The sequence below is a fragment of the Amphiura filiformis genome, chromosome 6 (genome assembly GCF_039555335.1).
Source record: "Amphiura filiformis chromosome 6, Afil_fr2py, whole genome shotgun sequence".
Lineage (NCBI taxonomy): Eukaryota > Metazoa > Echinodermata > Ophiuroidea > Amphilepidida > Amphiuridae > Amphiura > Amphiura filiformis.
This window is the reverse complement of record NC_092633.1, coordinates 31,729,575-31,752,442: the sequence shown is the minus strand read 5'-3', so window position 1 is coordinate 31,752,442 and position 22,868 is coordinate 31,729,575. Positions and strand designations below refer to the sequence as shown.

Here is a 22,868-nt window from a genome sequence, read left to right as displayed (position 1 = left end):
ATTTTGTAGACAAAGTAATTTGCCACTGACGACATTGACAACAGGAAGTAAAAGGGTAGGCCTACTAGTACTAATTAATTTTGGTTACGGTTGTTGGGATACAATTAATTATGTTCTTCAAAACCTAAATAAGTTCTGTCTATCTAATAGATTATCACTCGACTTTGGAAGTGACGTGGGCAGTGCGGAGAGCAATAGTTCAAAACTAATGGTCTTTTGGTAACCATGGTGAGAGATATGACACCACAAAAGGTGACATTGATGAGAAGCCCCGAAATGGGTATCCATGCTTTATGTCCTTAAGTGCCGAAAATAACAAATGTCACTAACCATGCTAATTGCTAAAGGAGCCAAAATTTAGTAACATTGGGGGAAAATGTAACAATTTTGGCCAAGTTAAAAAAAATGAGCATATTCAAAGTAATGTTATTAAAAACGGGGGTTATAGGTGACAGGACACAAAACAGGGCCATTTAGAAGTGGAGTTAGAAAGCGAGTAAATGTGTCCGCACATTTTCATCATTCACGTTCAGTGGTGTGACCTCCTCTCTGCAGAACAATTATGTCATGTAGATACAATTTGTATATAGGTTGTAAATATGTCCTGTAATTAAGTAATGCAATATTTATTTTTTCTTATTCTCTGTATATTATTACTTGTATTTAAATTTTGAGTTTTACTGTCCGGAAATAGCCAATCAAGGTCAATATGTCTTAACGTGCCAATAAGAATATTGTTTCCCCCCTTTGCTAGCTACATTTACTTTATTAGGTAATAACCAAGTCACGGGAATTGCGCACCTATATAACTAGATAGCATACGGATGACCAGAAAGAGGAAGGGAACAGCAGGTCAGAGAGGGGTGAATCACCAACACTAATACATCACGAGTTACACAAATCCTGTCTCTCTCACACACACAACCAAATGCGCCACAATATGTGAACGAGAACAGTATAGCAGTTGAATGTAGAATGCCCACTATGCCAAAACACTGACACAAATCTGACTGAAACTACAGTGACTTCGAAGTTCTGCAGCTGAAAATTACTTCGGATATTTTATTTGGAATACCACAATGTATGGGCTAAAGATTTTGTACTTTGTGATATTAATCCAACTGGTAGCAAGAGTTTTACCGTTCGGTAAGTTTTCTTAAACATAACATTTTCAAATTTCTAATACGTATGCTTGCGTAGATATTTTTATTTAGTGTCTAAGTTTTAAACGATGAATGTGCTTCGTCATTGGTTTAATTGTCAGGGTAAAATCACCTTTTATGTATTAATAACCACTACAAATAATTGGTTATCAACTGATATACAGTTTTGTGTTCCACACTGGGGTTCCGAAGTAAAATCATAATCCAATGGGCGTTTCCTTAACATGCTTTAATAGGGGGAGAGGGAGAGAGTCAAAGTTCGTTCTTTTGTTTCACTCAGTACAGATAAGCTTGTAAAGTTTGAAGGTCATCGACATAAAATATATTTTGTTTAATATTTTGTTTACAAAATAATAATAATAATAATAATAATAATAATAATAATAATAATAATAATAATAACAATAATAATAATAATAATAATAATAATAATAATAGTAATAATAATAATAAGAAGAAGAAGAAGAAGAAGAAGAAGAACAACAACAACACTGATAATAATACTAAATAATAATAATAATAATAATAATAATAATAATAATAATAATAATAATAATAATAATAATAATGATAATAATAATAATAATAACACTAATGATAATAACAAGTATTAATATATACTTTTACTTATAATTTCATTGACATAAAAACTAGACCTAAACATTGTATCAAATTACATTCATTTAACATAATCACATTTCCTTCATTAAGGGTATACGATGTATTGTTGGTCGAAGCAGCATAAAAAAAGGAGTTCACAGCATCTTGCGAATGGTAGTGAGCTTTAGCAAAAATTGCATTGCTCAATTCATATCGAGCGTGTAGAAGAAATCAAATATCACAGATATACTTTTGTAGGTCATGTGGTTCTTGAACTATGTTGTAAAGAGGGCTGAAACAACAACACTTTTGTAAGACGTACATAACCCATTGACAATAATACATTAAGTAAGTTTTCAAAGTATATGATTTGTAGAATGAACTTTCGCAAAACACCAAAGTGTTATTTATCAATAATATATTGATTCGGATGATAAAAAAGGTGGTTTTTTTGGCTGCTTCGACCAACAATACCTCGTATACCCTTAAGCCGATTAGATAACATAGCAAGGGATTTTAGGAAATAAGTTATGTTGGGCGATTTCCCGTTTTGGGGCATAACCTAATTAGCGCTAATTAACAGCTATGCCAAATTATTTCTACGTCATCGACTTAAGAGATACAAAAGTATTACGATGTATTCGATTCTTGAAAATAAAGTTACAAAATGCTAGGAAACGTATGAATAACTTGCCGATGAAAAGAAGCTGAAGTGAGATTCAGAGGATGATTTAAGTACTACCCAACACTACTTGCGGTTAGCATAGCTGTGTGAGTGAACATGACACCACTGCTCGCAAACACTGCATATACGTGCATAGTTAAATTTGAAATTGGACAGATATATTTACAATAAAAACACATTCAAAATGCTGGTCGATTTCACATTTTATGTTATCTACAGAAGGTGTGCATCATATAATATGCATACATCACTTTTGTTCTGAAATCGACCAAGTAATAATGACACACACACAATTCTAAAACAACATCTTTTGCACAGAATTCAATGGGATTTGAAAAGTAAAGTGGCGATGAGATTCTAGTGATAACAATTTTGCAGTGCATGATGGGGCTTCCTTAACCCTAACCCGCCTGTATACTACAGAATACTACTTGATATATGCGCTGTTCGTGCGTACATCCCACGTGGTGCACAGCGATATTTCCCTCCCCAAAAAATAGCGCCATCTCTTGATATACGGATATGTTTGACGGCGATATTTTGAGGCGTTTCCGAAACATCCCGAGTAATTGAACTATGCAAAACAATCCGTACAACCAATTTCAAAACAAAACCATTCATGTAGAAGATCATTTTACAACTCTCATATTCCCAAGAATACATACTGTATTGTAGAAAATAAATGGGTTGATATTTGAATAGATTCAAGCAATTTCCGAAGGGCTAGTTTGATAAAATTTTCATCAAAGGCCAATATGATGATGACATTTTGTATTCCAATTTTACAATATTTTTCGAGTTTTGTTGAGAATTTTGGAAGTTTTCTGGGGTGTATGCAAGTACAATGCACACATACATGCATATGGCATCTTCTGCCTTTTAGCGGATTTTTCCGCCTTCAATCATCAATTTGGTCATATCTTCGGATTTTATCAGACCTGCCTTTTACTACATATTCCACGCCTCGGCATGCTTTCGGATGTATTACAGTACACAGACATACTTGAACAAGTAGAGTTTAATAGAAGCGAGTTTCAGTTTGCAGTTAAGTACTGAATAATAGCATGGAATGTAAATATACCTCATGGTATGAGTTAAACTCTAAAGTTCCTAGAGCGAATTTTTATAAATTCATCACAAGAATACTCTGTTAGCAGTATGAACAAAAGAGTAAATCCGAGTATTCACGATACCAGCATGGTAGCCCTCATGATAAATGCCTGGTATTGTCTCTTGAACATGCTCTGGCCGTGCTTAGTACAACCTTGAAATAAAGTACAATGCAGTCTTGGGTTCGAGTCCAGTAGAGAAATAATAATTTGGTACGTGGTCAATAGATGAAATATCGCTGTGTGGTGTGATGACGCAATCGCCCTAAGTGATATATAGGCGCGGTTTCGCTGGCCAGCGAAGCCCAAGACCCGTGGCAAGGTGTCGCCGACCGAGTGCTTGGCATGCGAGGGGTCTCGGGTTCGAATCCCGACCACAGCAAACAACTTCTTTCTTTCTTTTCTCTCTTTATTCTTTCCTGAGGGGTCTCGGGTTCGAATCCCGACCACAGCAAACAACTTCTTTCTTTCTTTTCTCTCTTTATTCTTTCCTTCTTTCCCTTCCCGTCGCCAAAATCGGGGTCTCGGGTTCGAATCCCGACCACAGCAAACAACTTCTTTCTTTCTTTTCTCTCTGTATTCTTTGCTTCTTTCCCTTCCCGTCGCCAAAAATCCCTTCGGGGTTAGGGTTAGGTTACCACTATCGAAACTCAGTATATGCTTCCTTAACCCTAACCCGCCTGTATACTACAGAATACTACTTGATATATGCGCTGTTCGTGCGTGAATCCCACGTGGTGTGATGACGCAATCGCCCTAAGTGATATATAGGCGCGGTTTCGCTGGTCAGCGAAGCCCAAGACCCGTGGCAAGGTGTCGCCGACCGAGTGCTTGGCATGCGGGGGCTCTCGGGTTCGAATCCCGGCCACAGCAAACAATTTCTTTCTTTCTTTTCTCTCTTTATTCTTTCCTTCTTTCCCTTCCCGTCGCCAAAAATCCCTTCGGGGGTTAGGGTTAGGTTCCCACTATCGAAACTCAGTATATGCTTCCTTAACCCTAACCCGCCTGTATACTACAGAATACTACTTGATATATGCGCTGTTCGTGCGTGCATCCCACGTGGTGTGATGACGCAATCGCCCTAAGTGATATATAGGCGCGGTTTCGCTGGTCAGCGAAGCCCAAGACCCGTGGCAAGGTGTCGCCGGCCGAGTGCTTGGCATGCGAGGGGTCTCGGGTTCGAATCCCGACCACAGCAAACAACTTCTTTCTTTCTTTTCTCTCTTTATTCTTTCCTTCTTTCCCTTCCCGTCGCCAAAAATCACTTCGGGGGTTAGGGTCAAACCATCCTCTGTGTGAGATTATAGAGAGTCATTTGGAACACGGTTGATACATTATTGTTTAATATCCTTAACACATGTATCTTCACGTTGTAGATATCTTGCTTTTATTTCCTGTACACGTTACATATTACGTGTCTTTAATTCATGCCTGGCTGTTGTCCAAATTCAAAGAACACCCAAAAAAACATCTTCTTTCAGCTTCTTTCGGATTTTCTTAGACACAACCACCAAAGCCAAATATTGCAAAACAAAAAGTAACAGGGGACAAAATGATAAAATACAGGGTGTATCAAAATAAAGTATACAGTTTGAAAAATGGCATTAGATTAAAAAGTATGAGGTATTTGGTCAAGATACTTTAGTTCAAAGCTGAATTAACTTCTTGTCCTCCCACAACTGTAAAACCACTAGCGTGTGACCATTACTAAGGGCTCAGTGGCTATTTGTGTGAGCCGTGTAACAATGCAGCTTTGCGAAGTCAATTAAAATAACATGTAAATGTAATTGATTTGAAGTACCATGTGGAATGGCCCCTATGATCTCCTGATCTTACTCCTTTGGATTTACTCTTGTGGGGCTATCTAAAAGAAGATCATTTCACAAGTCCTCCTGCAGACCTTGATGAACTCCAGAGATACATATGTGCACAAGTTGACATCCCCATTAGGAAAGACCTCTCATAAGACGTGGTTTGAATATGCAATATGTTGAGGAGAGCTGATATCGGCATACAGAAGAATGGTGGCCATACCCTGGTGCCCATGTCGAACACTACCACTGTTAATTAGTGAAAAGAAGGTGGTTAAACATGTGATTTTCATGTTGCTTTGATTTTAATTGACTCTGCGCAACTGCATTTTTACTCGGGTCACAAGAATAGCCACCGAGTCCTTATTAATGGTCACACGCGAGTGATTTTACAGTTGTAGGAGGACAAGATATTGTGTCAACTACCGATTAAAGTATTTTGACCAAATATCTCATACCTTTTAATCTAATGGCATTTTTCGAACTGTATACTTTATTTTGATACATCCTGCAGTTTAAAAATGAATATAAATACGGATTAACTATCCAAAACTATCAGAACCTTTTTCAATTGTTGGTTTTGATGAAATGCTTTCAAAATAGCCAAGACAAGTCTATAAAGACTTTCAGAATGAAATAATGAAATACCTAGTATTATGATTGCAGGTTTATGTTTGCATAATGATTACACCGTGATGATTTTGCAAATTTCAAATAACATACATTATGGTTACATACCACTAATAGGCCTGGGCGATACATGGAAACACGACTGAAAAGACTGCATTAAAATCGCTGAAATTGATCAAGTTATACGAGCGTATAGCCAAAAAGGTACTTTTGAGGGTTTGATGCTTCAAAATGGAATATTTTCTCTCATTATATGACATTTTTGTTGTAATAGTACCAAAATTCATACGCATGGCTTCGGTTTTTAGTAAATATTCGCCCTACCATATTGTAACGTTCAGCTTCGAGGGCGCACTGCCATTTTAAGGTATTTACGGTTCAATGCGTCAAAACAAGAAAAGTCTCAGGTCAACCTATGTTGAGTTTTTGATCATTTGGCATCTAAATCATATAGTTTCACCTGATATTAGTGGCATTTAACTGTGAGAGTACTGGATATGAGAAAATTCCACCCGAAATTAGCCATTTTCCCATTGAAACCCGTGTAATACATAATTAGTGGTATTTAACCTTATGAGTTGATTCTAGAAAATACGTTTGCAAAGGTCAATATTTATTAGAAACTTTGTCATATTATGCAATAGCATAGTCTATAGTTTAAAATGAACCAATCAATGTATATGAATCAAACATCTTCAGGATGATATTATGGATTGTTATATAATAGTTTTACCAGGGTATGCGATTGTAATACATGATTCAGGCTTCGTTTCCATTTTTTTTTTAAATACATCACCATAATTGGATCGAATATGAAAGTGGGTACACATTCTGGGATCTCGATTATAATATGACACATTGCCTAGGTGACACATTTGTTACAGTAAGGAAAATTTGGATCAGTGATTTTTCCAGATTTAAGTAACTATAGAGAATAATGTAAGATCCAAAAATAAATGTGCGTTGTTAAAAATATCTCACCGCATCAATGTAGGCATAGTAGGTAAGCCCTATGCTTACAAAGTTGGTTGAACTCTGGTTCGTGCAGTAGGCCATGAATTACAAATGATATATATATATATACATGACAAATAAAAAAAATGGTCTCAAAGGCTTTACAGATTAGTCAATCGTCATATCAACACTGATCAAAGATCTAAAATTAAACAAAAATGTTACCCCAATTTAATCATGTTCATAATTGCTTTAAAAATCGTATAATAAAGTTTAAGGGCTTACGTTCTGTGTGTATGTTTAATACTATTGAATGTTCTGGTCATTAATAGGCTTGCCAAATTATGAAATGACTCACTACTAATTATATTCCATCTCCCAAAAGCTCATACAAAGACATATCAAAACTCCCGGAAAATCTAAGCAGTGGAACACTACCTAATTCATGTAATTTATATAAATCCAAAATGGCCACTTATGCATGTAATCATGGTTATGCAAGGGTAAAATTTCAAAGTTAGTCAAATCCTGTTAAAAGCTACATTTCGATTTGGATTTGGAAGATACCTTCTCTTAAACAACAGTATTGCGAACCACCAGCATACATAACTCGATGTAGAGAGTCTTTCCTATTCAGAGGAAATATTGCAATTACACACCTTATTGCCTTTTAACAATAACCATTGACACTCGCACATATCAGAGAAGATGTAAGAAAAGGAGGGAGAACAAAATTATATCCTTGAGATAATCCCGTAGGTAATCCTGTTGCACCTATTCATAGTCCTTTATTCTCAAGTGGTGGGTTAACCAACAATCAACAATGTGAGGACATTCCTGAACCTCGTTCAGTTGGGGATGATTTGAAGTGACCGCCAATTATGACCAATTGATATTTAATACCAGCAATGTGAAAAAAAAAGAAATAATGTAGTGCCAAAATAATGTACCCTTTTACGGAAGGAGCAAAGTTTAACAAGTTATAACTCCGCTTGTGCAGTACGAATGTCAGCGGCGAATGTCAGGTTATTATTTCCCAGTATTTAAAAAAATTGCAGGCAGAGGTGGGAATCGATCTCGGTACCTCCCGGTTAAACAGCACTGTGCAAGACCACTAAGCCAACTAAATATCTGTTGTGAGATGTGTGACATTAATCTTTGATATTGCTTAATGGACCAAATCGCGGAATTAAATCAGTAATAAAAGAAGTAGATTCTTATATAGCGGTCAAATTGGATAAAAGGGGAAATATTTGTCCCTGCTCTAAAGAAAATATAGGTTAGAAAATTATCAAATAAATTTAAATTAAAAATTGAGATTTTATATTTATTTATTTCACGAGGCGGCATTATCACAGACAAACACTGTATAAGCTAAAAACTCGACCCTCATCACTACATGCTTCCATAGCTCAATGGTAGAGCATCAGACTGATGATATCAATATCGTTGGTTCGAGTCCTCCTGCCAGCAATGGTTATATTTATGATTTTAATGCTACGCTAAAATTTGTTCTATTTATTTATTTATTTATTTATTTTTGTTTTTGTTTATTTATGTAACTAATTTGATATATTTGAAAGAGGTATTTGAGCCATTTGAGCAATTCGAAATTTTGATTTTATAATCCTATGGGGTCATTTTGAACCCCCACCCCCTCCCAAATTGCCAAACGCACAACACCTATGAGTTTGCATCAAACATAATGATCAGTACGTCCATGTCATCATCATAAAAAAAACATTCTATGTATACCTGACGCCGGCAACTAGACTACTATAAAAAAATAGTATCACATCTTTCCTGCTCAATCAAAATAATACTTGCAAATAGATCATAGTTTACTAATCTAATCCTGTAATATATAGACCTGTAATATAGGTGATCATTGTTTACATGGTTTGTTATGGTTGGGATTAGTGTCCGATCTCTGTAATGTAATGTAAATGAAGCATATTGATATGCAGGAAGAATCGATCAGGGCGCTAGCTTTATTGTCCTATGAGATGTAGGGCCTAGTGCGAACTGTCCAAGCTGATTGTTCATTTAGTATCATAATCTATTAGGGAAAGATAAACACTATATTCAAAATATCAATAGATAAGAAGAAAGGGATTTCGAGATTTGTAACAGAAGGTTCTTTCCAAAACCCAAACGTAATGTATACCAATGTATTCCTCTTATCAGTCAAGTTAGCTTAGCAGTCAAGTTAGCTCAAACGATAAGGCGTTCGACTGTGGTGCGAGAGGTTGTGGGTTCGAACCCTGGCGGTGCTAGTACGCTCACGTGGAAAGAAAATTGAGTTAGCTTGAAATTCCCTGGACAAGGAACTCACTGCTAATTTGTCTCGTTGTAACCCGTACGAAACTTGGGGAGCTGATCCTGGTTGCGATGGTTATTTGTGGAATGTCTAGGGTGTGCGCTCTTGAAGCAGCAAAGTCCCTGATTTGTTGTTTAATGGTTTGTGGAATGATGTGGGCCCTAGTGGTCAGCGACAACCTGTGAAGTGTGCTGAGGCTTGTGGATCAACGTCTAGGCGTTGTGCCTGTGCGTAGCGCACTATAAATCACTGCGCTTTTTTTTTTTTTTTTTTTTTTTTTTTTTTTTTTTATCATAGGGATTTAGAAAAAAATTGCATCGCTTGCAAAATCGTTCTAAGCAAAGAATAGTTTGCTACAAAATATCAAGAGTCTATTGAGCCCTGTTGACCTTGGTTCTTATTTTGATTTATTTTTGCCAAAGGAACCATTTGAGACCAGTTTGATTAAAACCGGAGCATTTTTCACTTGTAGACACATGTGAACTCAAAAATGACATTTGATCTTTTTGTCTATAACGCAAGAACTGTACGTTGGAGACAGATCAAACTATTCTTTTTCTGAATCCTTATGATGAGAGGAGAAAAAATTGCATTGGTATTGGGTCAACTATTTTTGCAAACATTTTTGCCAAATATTGTGTTAATACCTAAATAACATTATGTTAAAATATTTGAATCCAGCAAACACAGAAATGTTCTTAAAATGTTTTTTTCTAAACCTTTTAATAACATTTAAATGTCGGGTTATATAAAGGTCATGAAAACGTTTTTAAAACGTTATTGAAAATATTTTGGGCAAACATTTTTCGAAAAATATTTTTTCAACCTCAAAATAACATTCTGTTTAGAATGTTTTGTATCAAGTTTTCAAGAATGTTTTTGGAATGTTATTAAAACGTTTTTATACCCTTTATATAACCCGACATTTAAACGTTTTCTGTAAAACATTTTTATTTGCTGAGCAGTAGATTATAAAAAATGTTTTTAAGGTTATGAAAACGTTTTATACTCTTAATATACCCTTTATATAACCCGACATTTAAACGTTTTCTGACAACCTTTTATAACCTTTTGCGAATGATGTCGAAAACGTTTTGTGTTTGCCGGGGCATAATCGGCTATTTTAGTTTGATGCAAATTAGGCACTGTTCCACTACTTGGGCTTCCCGGGACTTTCGTTATGTTGTTATGATTTTTTGGAAGATGGATGCATCCGAAATGGATTGTGGTGCAATTAGCGGTGAATTACCCCCAGATTGCCCAGTAATTAGTAACTTAAAGTTCCATTCAGTGATCCCAGCGCAAGTGTAAAAGCATAAAATTGTTTATAAATTGCTTAAACAGTAGACTTCGGTTGTATATATAAATGCGCTTTTATAAATGCGCACGTGACCAGATGGCCAGCGCCATATTTGCATTACATCACTGTCAATCACTGAAATGGCGATCATTGAAGGAGTGGCTACAGTTGTGACCTTGTTTCGTGCCTAGCACTGGCAAGGAACATTGGCTGGAGGTTCGATGCTATAAATTTGCAAGGATAAATCATGGATATCAAAGGATCATGATTATTGCACAGCACCCCCCATGTACAAACATAACTAATGTTTATTTATTTATTTTTATTTATTTATTTATTTATTTATTTATTTATTTATTTATTTATTTATTTATTTATTTATTTATTTATTTATTTATTTATTTATTTATGCGACGAAAAACGAAAACCCTGTTCTATTTTGAACAAATTGGGAAACAAATTTTTCCTGTACAAATGAATGCCGACCCCAAATTTCGGAAATTTCAGGACAATTTTTTTTTGTATTTTCTCAAATTGAAATTTATTTACAGATTTGTGTGATTTTTTGGGTTATTTAAAAAAAAAATTTTAAATACCAACCGACCGACCGACCCTACTTGAAAGGTCCGTTCGCCCGTAGAACAGGGTTTCTCTCTTTCTCGCCTTACTTATAATTTTATAAATATTATTTGTCCCCCCCCCCCCCTTCCCCAAAAACCACCCCTCCCCCTTTACACTCATAAATTAATTGTTTTTTGCTAACTTTCCCCTTCCGTGTAAAGTAAAACTTTATAAGCCGGTTGAATCAAACTGAACAAAATTGACGTATACAATTACAATATAATACCATGACAATAACGTGTATGACGGATCTAACTTACTAGCTGAATAAACCTCTAACCATGCATCACATACGTGATTGTACGTCAAATTGTCATATAACGTATGAGAGTGATGTATAGTATACGAGTCTTCCTCAACATCTTCCAGCCGGGATGATTAGATCATGTACAGTCATCTACGTGTTTATACTCTAAATTGTACGTCAAAGGGTGACAAAGGGTGTACAGATTACCGATTAGCATGGCGGACACAAAAGGTGCTTAAAACACATTTTTAATTTGTTTTTTGTCCATTTGCGAGCGAATGAGTAAGTTAGAGTTGAGGAGGTCGGGCGGGGACATCTAGCCTATTAGTTTGAGAGGATCATTATGCCGAAAAGGGCTAAAGTTATAGTTTCTTCAATTTACGTTATAATTAGAGTTATGTTCATTGGCGGCACTACGGGGGGGGGGATACTTATCTTGACTCCCAAATAAATAAATCCATGACCCCTTCCTTCCGAAGAAAATGACAGCCCCCTAAGTTCCCTACGTGCAAACATTATCAAATAACATCATCGGCAGCTACCCAGTTCTGACCTTAATGCCAGTAAGAATCACATTTCGTCATCAATATGGCCAATTGCCACGCCCATTTAGCACGGAAATAATGAAATATAACTTTTTAAATCAGCTATATCTAGCTTTTCCGTCATATTTTTTTTCCGTAATGGAAAATCCAAATAAAGAGTTTATGTTTCGGGTCAAATTATTTTGCCCTTTGCAATCAATGCCACTATTTTGCAAAGCCAATTTTCCTTGTAACCTGTCATTTTCGCCTGTACTTTTGAGTGTGGAATTTGTGCACATCCGGGTACCTTACATCGTTGAACACGGTATGGCGACTTGTAGATGTCACGTGCGCATTTATATATGCGCATTTATATATATACCCGAAGTCCACTGTTAAAGGTGAAGGATAAGTCATTCAAAATGCCATTTGGTAAAAAAAAACACGAAGAAAACAGCAGTATTTTAATGAAGTTGACGCCCCATTCAAATACATGTAGTTAATTTATATACTGTCAGTATATATTACAGATTCATGTAAAATGCTTTATTTTGTCTTAAATACACGACTTCGTATTAAACCACTGGCAGGTTCTATTAGCACATCTATGACAATGACCAAGGTACCAGAATCTGAATTTTGATGATTTTTACGACCGTCCGGATGAGCAAATCACTATAGGCCTTAAAGGTGGGCACATCATCAACCGCAGTAAAAATTAGACTTAAAATAGATTCACGTGTAATGTCTCCTTTCCTGTTGTTGCATGCTAATTATAAACGTAAGGCCAGAGAACTTACTATTCGGGAAGGGTCCGCGAATGACATGTCCAAAGTGACGGCGACATTTACGCGCGAAAAATGTTTCAATTTACCCTATTTTGGTACAAAACACGGCGTTTTCGCCTTTAAAGGGGGATACATATACAGGGTAATTGTTGCTTTATTTTATCTTCTATATGTTAGGTATATACTTATGGAGTTGTATTTTGTTTTTATTTCAAAATTTGGTGAGAAAATGAAAGGCGTAAAAACGTCATGGTAACGGCTTCATGAAATTTTTTTTATCCAATTTGCATAGTTTTTTTTATCAAACGAAAGCTAACACTTCCCCCTAAAAACACTTTTAGTCACTAGGTCAACAGTTAACACAATTCAATGTTATAGCAAGGCGAATATGGAAAATCTGTTGAAAACTACCTATCCAAGCACATTTTTGGACCAAAATGTAGGTTTTAAAGGTCAAAACCTCAAGTGTTCCTTACAATATTTTTCAAATTTTATGTCATTAAATGAAAAGGTACACTTATATTGTCCATATACTAGAGTCACTAGAATGAGGAATGGTCAATTCTCTTTAAATTATAAATCTTGTGCAAAAAGTTACTATTTCTGCCTGTTTTGTCATACAGTTGTAAATTCAGTGAACTATGACTTTTACAAAAGAGCGCTTACAAATTGATATGACCGATAGCGCTATAGTACCAAAAACAATGTTGTGCCTTAGCATGGTTAGTTTAAAGGGTCTGGCTATACACGTCTACGGAAATATCACCGCCCTGTAGCCGTATCGGACACGCTCCATATCATCTCTATTAAATATACCCGGGTAAATAAATATACCCGATTTGTATATACAAACATTGAATATGAGAAAATAATAATCACCTAAAACAAACGCTACTTATCAGCTGGACTATATCAGGCAACCATCACATTGGCATACAAATATTATCCATTCCCCTCGCTGGGTTATTTATAAGCGTTAGTAAAAAGCAGAATTTCCTTTTTGAAATGAAATCAATTAAGATGATGCCAATTTTAGCTCTCAATGTCAAAGTCAAGTAAAGTTGGCGATATGATAGTAGATTATATAAATAATAATATAGCGATATGAAGTAGCCTATTCCATAAAATATCAAAATGGTGAAATAAATTGAAACATATCGCCAGTCACATTTATTGTCATGGTTGTACGTGTAATATATCTATGACACACTTATTTCAATGTTCATGTGGTATTGAACGCTATAAATATTTTATATGGAACTTTATTTAGATTGAAGATTGATAGCTCAGATTAAACTTATGCACAATATGTTAGTACCTAACCCACACCACAGATTGTAGACAGAAATATATGCCCATGAACGCCAACAGAGCTTCAGGTCTTCGGCTCTGCAATCATTTGGCAATTGATTAATAAGCGTTGTAGGCAAAATGCATTATTGCATTTGGCAAAAAAATAATACACTGTCGCTTTGCCCTTTTGCATCTAAGGTATTGTATTACCCAGCATCCAGACAAAGTGTCACTTTGTTAAAAGATGTCAAGACAGTAGAGAGCTTGCTATTTCCAAACGTAGGTACAGTGCATCTATTGAAAATCACTCTCATGTGGGACTTCGAATAGCCTACGTGTGGAAATCGCAAGCTCTCTACCGCGTTGCCTAAACCTCAGCAAATTCTCGATCTTGTCATCTTTTGTAACATTTTTGCGAATGAATGCGTCCTCGGCTGACCAAAATGTCTTTGTCCTGCAATATGTACTGTTAATTCATTCGTAACACTATGGCAAGAAAAAGAGTCTCCGTGATTTGGTTATTTGTCGCCAATTTAAGGAGCGTGACACATTGGTTATGTTCTTCATAGTTAGTTAGTTAGTTAGTTATTTTATTTCCATCATTTAAAAACATACAAAATAAAAATAACAAAATACATTAAGATATGGAGGATGTACAACAAAAGGCAATAAGCCTGCAAAATGTTGACCCCCTATACACAACTGAGAAAATATTAACTCACAAAAATACTACCAAAAACCAAATCCAAAACATATTTACTAAAACAGTACAAGCATGTAGCAAGCAAGCTCAATAGACTTACAATACATCTTTGCCATTGGTCCCGGGTTCACAATCTCCGTAGGACCAAAATAAGTCCCCCTTCCCGTAGATAATCTGGAAAAGCAGGGTAAAATGAGTCATGATAAAGACATTGTTACAGTCGGTTTCGGTCAGGGTAACTCCTGATTGTCGACTACAACTAGTACTTGCATGCCTGTTCTGTACGAATGTCCTGTCCAGCTATCTACGAGCCTGGTTGAATGAAGTTTCGTCAGCGTTATCTTATGTACCCGCTTTCAGCTAGCTGTTATAATGTCTAGATATACTTGGTATCAAAAAGGTCACATCTTAAAATTCTGTACATCAAAATGAACCAAAATTACATATAGGTTTACTTCGATACTCTACCCTAAACACATGCCAATAACCAAGTTGTTATCCAACTGACACAGCAGCAATATGTACTGATATGGAACAGCTTCCAGGACCAACATTCACAGCCCCAAAAGTGGCACCCAGCACAAGAAATCTGTGGGAATAAGTACAAGATCCTTACACATGTAATAAGATTAAGTGGAACAGTGTGGAACATGTTTCTTGAAGAAAGTGCGTGAAAAGCAGAAAGCAGCACCATTTCTATGCAAAGATCTTGTATACATTCTCACAGATGAAAGTGGTTACTGACATGTGTTTTGAGTAGAGTATTGAAGTAATCCTGTGTGTAATTTTGGTTCATTTTGATGGACACGATTTTAAGATATGACCTTGCAAAATTATAATTTCCTTTTTAACTCAGTTCATTATATAACTTATGTTTCAGATCCTACATTCTGCATTCTGCATGTACTGTGATATTATTTTTCTCACACTATTAAATTGATTAGCTTCTAAGTGTGTATATTTGTATTTTCCATTTCTAGAAACTAAGCATCGTTTGGTACGGCAATCTGGTGGTCAACCTGCTGTGACCCCCCAAACCCCTGGACAAGGTCAACCTCCGAAAGGAAACAATCCTCCAGGTATGTGTGCCTTTCAACTTCTTCCTCATAATAATGTATGCGCCTTCAAACAAGTCTCCAATATTGACCTTGTTTTCTCTTAAATCGTTTCTGGCACAAAATGATTGGTTTCCATCGGTTTCTAGTGATTACAGACTGCCACATCAAAATGCAACATAGGTTTAGGAGCTACATAAAATTTATAGATGAATGTTATTATTATACTTCATCAAAATCCCTGGTATTTCAAGAGGATCCCATGAAGCAAACTAGTCTATAAACCAACCAAAATCAGATGGGTACCAATCATTTTGATACAGTGGCGTAGCCAGGATTTGGGAACCGAGGGGGCACAACTTATAAATGTACCGACGGAAATATTTTTTACCGACGGAAGTTGTGATTTGTTGACCCAAATTTTTTTTTTTTGGTTTGAAAAAGTGAAGAGCAAAAAAAAAACGGATAATAGGCGCTACTAACATAAAAACACATAATTTTTATGTATAATTCACAATTTTTCATCATTTTTTTTAAAATTCTACACTTTTTTCTGTCACCTTGTTTGAAAATTAGTCTATTGTAAAACCAAATTTTTTTCACCATCGCCTTCCTTCTACCGACGGCCTTACATGAACCGACGGCCATGACGAGCAGGGGGCACCGGCCCCCTGCCCCCCCCCCCCACTGGCTACGCCACTATTTTGATACAGTTTGTATGATGTGCTACCTTTCATTTCGGAAGTTTTCACAGCAACTTATTAAACATTAAATTGAAATATATTGTAAACCTTTTTTACATCATTCGAATGTTTTAAATACATCATTCGAATGTTTTAAGTTCACTGTTATTTTACTCACAATTGGCTTCACAGACTCCCAACCTCCCGACAGTGGATATGGTAGCATAATGCCAGACCTTGAGCAACCCGTAGACACCAGAGGTACGGAATTCATATTCTGCTTCACCAGTAATGTTAACAATGCCCAACCAAGAGCTTTGCAACTTTTAATTGGTGCTGGTGGCCCCTTGGATACTAATGTTCAGATCGAAATGCCGAAACTGAAATTCCTTCTGCATATTTTAATCTCTCATGGCGGTACTGAAATAGTGGACATTCCACCTATTGCTGCTGCCTCTGGAACTGGACCACAAAATGGAACCATCTGGGTAAGAGCTAATCGCCCAATCACAGTACATGGAGTGAATAGTCAAATTAAATCACACGATGGATTTTTGGCCGTTCCGGTCTTAGGACTGGGTTTGGAATACTTTGCGGCATCATACGCAGCAAGTGGTTTGGATAGATCTCAGATGATAATCACAGGAACACAGGATTTCACAAGAGTAACGATTCAACCTATCCAAAGATTACAGTACAAAGGAAGATGGTTTAATATTGGCGATACGATTTTATTTACAATAAACAGATTTAATTCTGTACAAATTCAAGCAGAAGGAGATTTAACTGGTACCAGAATTCTTTCTGATAAACCTGTATCTGTTATGTCTGGTACTACCTGTAGTTTAGTACCACAGCAATTGAACCGATGTGATCACCTGGTCGAAAACGTACCGCCAGTAGCTACATGGGGTAAAAGATTTAGTGTACTGCCTTTTCTTAACCGTACATCAGGACATGTTCTGAGAGTGTTGGCTTCAAGACCTAATACAAGATTTTATACACTAGGCCAAGTATTCGTACTACAAAGAGGTGGACTTTTCAGAGAATTTAACCAACCTGTTACTTTTCCAATGTCAATTGTTTCCGATAAACCAGTTTTAGTGCTTCAGTATGCTAAAGGGGGTGCTGCGGATAGAACTGGGGATCCTTTTATGACGATAATACCTCCAGTTGAACAATATGTTGCCGGCAGTGTCACGTTTAATAGTTTCGACCAATCAGGGAAAGATAGCTTCAGGAGTTTCGCAAGTATTTCTGTAACGTCCTGGGATCTCTTCAATACGTTCCTGAATAATGAGGCGTTGCTTTCCCACAACAAGCATAAAACATGGCCACAGCAAGATTGGATGCGATTAATGAAATTTAATGCAGATTATAGGATAACGCTTGGAAAGGGTTCACACACAATAGCAAATCCAATTCCTGGAGCTAGATTTGCAGCCATTGCTTATGGATTTACAGAGGGTACATCTTATGCCTTTCCTATCGTTTATGGATTACGAAGATTAGTGTGTACACCACGGAACACAGCTGAGGGTAAGTAGAATATTAAAAATTCGTTGACAGAGTTTTCTCGTGCCGAGATTGTGATTTCTTGATCCATTTATTGTCTCAGGTTTCGTACAGGCTGTATCAAAATGATTGGTACGCATCAGTTTCAAGTGATTATGGATGACTGGCATCTCACATTGCAACACATGATCTGCATAATATAACAATAAAATGGTCATGTTTAAGAGGATCCAAAGTTACATTTGGAAGAAGCAGGCTTTTCAATATCCATGAAAACTGATGGGTACCAATCATTTAGATACAGCTTGTATAAGCAGAGGTGACTTCAAAATCTATATTTGAATTAAAGTTTCAATACTTAGTTTTCTCAAGGTCACCACTAGTTTATACATACTACATGTAAAGGGTTCAAAAAATAACCCCTCCACTAAAATTGCAAATTATTTCGTCGCATAACTTGACATATATTTTGTTGATTTGAATAACTTAATAGCTGTGAATAGAGGAAACATTTTTCTATCCTCCCAAAGTTCTCCCTTTTCACAATCATTTTACTTTGGTCCAAAATGATCTCATTATCCAAAAATGATGCCTTTAAAAAAGTTTGTTTATTGGCTTGGTTTATTTAATTTTATGTGTCCGATAACACAGTCACCCAAGCAAACACTTGTCAGTATAAAATTATGATTCATTGACATGGTTTTGGACATAATGGTGGGTTTTTTTAAAGTTTTTATTCAGCAGTTGTTTCAAAAATGGTAAAAGCACTAATGAGGAGAAATAGAGTTTGTAGTGTGATGCTTAGTTTCATTGGCAAGAAGAGATGAAATGTACTTGCAAATGGTAGACTGAAACAGTTGCAACAATGTAGAGCGACGGCTCTCTTGGATACATCGTCGTCCGTATTCCATAGTGGCGTATAGTGGGGCGCCGCGAATAAACAACTTTTCGAGAAAATTGTAAATTGTAAATGATGTGAAATTTCTGTAGTAAACTAAATAGATTTTATTGTTATATATTTTTCAAAAGAAATAAATACATACTATTGCTGGCAAACTGAAAATAAAACTATACGTCACTATGGAAAACAAACAAAACGCAATACCCTAACCTAATGTTAACCGTACGCCACCTCGGTCGCCGTGTAATCCCTATGGCGTTACTTTTCGTCGTTCGTATTCCATAGTGGCGTATAGGTCCGATGCGTGTACGCCACTATGACATACGATGTTTTTCATTTTTGCCGATATTTCATAATTATAAAATGTGTATAAAAAGTGGCGTATGGTCGATACGCCACTATATGGAATACAAAAATGTCACTTTGTAACTATACGCCACATTTAATTAATTAATTACTAATTAATTAGCTAATTATGACTGATGAGACTTAGTAAAAATGAAAGAGAACATCATTAAAAAAATATGTGCCGATTTTCAGAAAAAAGTCCAAAAAACACTATACGCCACTATGGAATACAGCCGACGACATGTGTACAGGAAGAAATAGCCATCAGAGATTGGTTGAATTAAGATTTTCAGCACCCAACCTCTTAATTGCAACCAAACTCTTGTGGCCACATCATGATTGTCAAGCCTTTATCAAGGGAATCATCACTTTAGATCAAGATGGAAAATGATTCAACATACCCTTTACCATGTTTACAGGTAAATGTTCACCCCTTTGGTCATTTTGAAGAAAAAAAATGCTGATTATAAACTTAAAAGAAAACCTGTCAAAATTCATTTTAACGAATCCTTGTTTTGTACTGAATGGTGGTTGCATGGGTGACTGAGAGATCAGAGACAGAAAGACAAAGGAAACCCATTTAATCAATCATGACATTGATATCGATAACCATTTGTACATTACATGTATAGGATGTTGAAAAGTGCAACATTTTCTAAAAGTAGGATTTATGGACAAATGTGATTATTTTCGACCACGACAATTGTTTGTGGAAATGGGACAACTTTGGGAGGGTAGCAAAACGATTCCTCTATTTACAGATTTTTGATTTTTGTTTTCAAATCAGCAACATGTATTTAATTTTTTTTTAATTTTATGCCAATAAATGTTTTGTAATTTTAGGGGAGGGGGTATTTCTTTTGAACCCTGCATAATAACTTGCATTTCAATCTACCTAGGACAGGTTATGCATTGATTGAAAAGTTTACTTTTCAGACAATTTAGCATGGTTTTGTCTGTTAGGATGTCTTTGTATCTGCTGAAAGCTGCCCATCCCGCTTGTGTTTTTCTCTTTATTTCCTGCGACTGGTTTCCATCTGGCCAAGGTATTTGTATTTGGATACCTGTTCCAGTGTTTCACTTCCAATGGCTATATACGTTTGAACATATTCAATTCTGTAAATTATTAGCAGTGAGAGGGAAAAGAAGCGAGAGAACTTTTAGTAAGTTAGAATTTCCCCAATTTTGAGATGTCGCGCTCGCTTTATATGACGTCATAATGCGTTGGGCATAATTAGTTTGGTATCACTGGATAGTGGGGACCCATTATATACTGCGCCAATAAAGTATCATTACACTTGGAAAAATATTCACAATTTCCAAACTGAACAATATTGGGCTAAATTTGTTTTTTTAATAGATGCACAATCTAATCCTGCACATTATGACACCACATTGAATCCAATGTGACTTTTGTCAGTTTGTCACTTTTGAAACTGGACCTTCGTCTATTCAATTGCTTGTAACTTTACTTCTTGAGGTCACATTGGATTCAATGTGGTGTCATAATGTGCAGGATTAGATAGTGCATCTATTAAAAACACCAAATTTACCCCAATATTGTTCAGTTTGGAAATTGTGATTATTTTTCCAAGTGTAAGGATACTTTATTGGCGCAGTATACTAGCTATGCGTGTGGTACCAAACAGAATATGATAGAAAAATATAGGGGCTTGCAACAAACCCACCCTTTCGTAGTTCGTGTTGCAAAAAATCGCCTCAGTCTTACTCTAGGACGAGGGTATGATATATCTAAATGTTGCATGATTCTCATTTTATGCATACAGGAGAAGCAGAAATAGACTGTACGGGAGCAATTGTGTCTGGAATTATATTACCTAGTAATGGTGGCGCCGATGAATATCAACCAGTAGTACCTGATCAACCCATTGTACCTAGCCAAGGAAATTCCCCTGGATGGGGAAATTTCAACCCAAGTCAAACTGGGTTCGCAAGGCAAGGAAATGGTGGTGGTGAAGCGGGAGTTTTATTCCCATGGTATACGGTCCCACCATGGCAGATAATGCAATGGGACGAGGAAGATGGGGAGGATGAGCAAGGTATGTGTGTAGAAACAAGCTGCATAGAATCAAAGCTGTGGGTGTGGGAAGGGCATGTTTTCTGTGAAATGTTGACCTCTTTTTGTTAAGGGGTGGATTGCATGTTCCACTTAAAATCCACACTACCCCTGTGGAAGATTTTGGAAATATCTTCCACAGGGGGAGTATGTTTTTCAAATGTAATTAGTCAGGGTTAATCATTTTGAAACCAATACTCCCCCTGTATTATGGCTTTACCTGTATCTTCCACAACTGGAGTGAGTATTTCAAATGGAAGTTATCCAATTGTCTATTCAATACTCCCTCTGTGGAAGACTAGCTAAATCTTCCACAGGGGTAGTGTGGATTTTAAATGGAATAGCCCAATGCGCGCGAAGCCATCAAAAATGCTAAAACGGGCCAAGAATGAGGATAATTTCACACTTTAGGGTAAAATGCATGTCGCACATTAGGTCAATCTTCAGACAAGCCAATTTCAAACACACCGCGCACAAACAGACCACAACCTTTTCGCCGTAGTGATGTAACAGGATTAATTACCTAGCCATTTGTCGGTATGTGACAATAGTATTGCTCATTAGCACGTGTCCAATTCTTATTTAAATAGGGTGCTGTTATTAAAATGATATCGTGAGCCTGCAAGTGGGCGCTCATAATAGCTGCAGACAGAGCTATGTTGGCTTCAATAGGCAATTAAATCGCTGTTAAATGATATGCTTTCCATAGTATACCATTTTTGTCATCAAATAAACCGTTCAATTTATTGTGTATAAACTTCAAGTTTGTACGTGACTTTTTAGCATCTAACGTGCCGAGCTCGTGTGAATTCTGGCTGAATCTGGTGGTGTCAAATTCTGCTGCATCACCCCGTCTGCATGATAAATTTCTATTAAAAGATAGTCTAACAGATAGATGTGTAGCAAACCACGATTTATCGGCATTTAAAAGAGATGTCAATTGACCTAGATAAACAATCGAGTATGCAAATCACAATTAACTACATGTATTAAAAACCAGTCGCGAATCTTAAAATGCTGCCAACGTGATTTCCCAGGAATCCCAGCCACGTCACTGCAACCTGTGACCTCAATCAGACTTGCCCAAAATTTGGTTCATTGGTGCTTTACTGTGACACCGTAGTCAATAGTGTGTGATTTTCTTTAGCATGTTTACGTGCTTAAACAATCAATAATTAATACCGGGAGTAAAGTACCGATGATATTTGATAAGTACAGATTGATATTTTTCACACGAGGACATGTATACGAACACACAGACAAATGCGGTGTCATGCTGGAAGGACACGTTACACTGAAAACAATTTCGGTGTCATTTTGACACCAAAAATGGTGTCAAAAGCATGGGTCCTCAGATGGCCACCCAAAGGTGTCAAATTGACACCATAAAGGGTGTAAAAATATGACACCTTTGAGTGTCATTTTTATTTTGACACCTAGGGGTGTCACCTGAGGACCCATTTTCTGGAAGGGCAAAAGGTGCCAATTTGACACCCCTGAGGGTGTCAAATTGACACCAGAGGGTGTAGAAATATGACGCC

The 22,868-nt window shown here is 36.5% G+C and overlaps 1 protein-coding gene across 1 annotated transcript in view; it reads left to right on the top strand.

Annotated features, from left to right (window-relative positions):
* Positions 1 to 759: 759 nt before the first annotated feature.
* Positions 760 to 22,868, top strand: part of LOC140155274 (uncharacterized) — a 38,077-nt gene continuing 15,968 nt past the window's right edge. The window contains exons 1-4 of the mRNA XM_072178039.1: positions 760 to 1,146; positions 15,729 to 15,827; positions 16,679 to 18,025; positions 21,038 to 21,310. Of these exons, the coding sequence (XP_072034140.1) occupies positions 1,080 to 1,146; positions 15,729 to 15,827; positions 16,679 to 18,025; positions 21,038 to 21,310 (1,786 nt within the window). The 5' untranslated portion in view covers positions 760 to 1,079. The remainder of the gene's footprint in view (positions 1,147 to 15,728; positions 15,828 to 16,678; positions 18,026 to 21,037; positions 21,311 to 22,868) is intronic.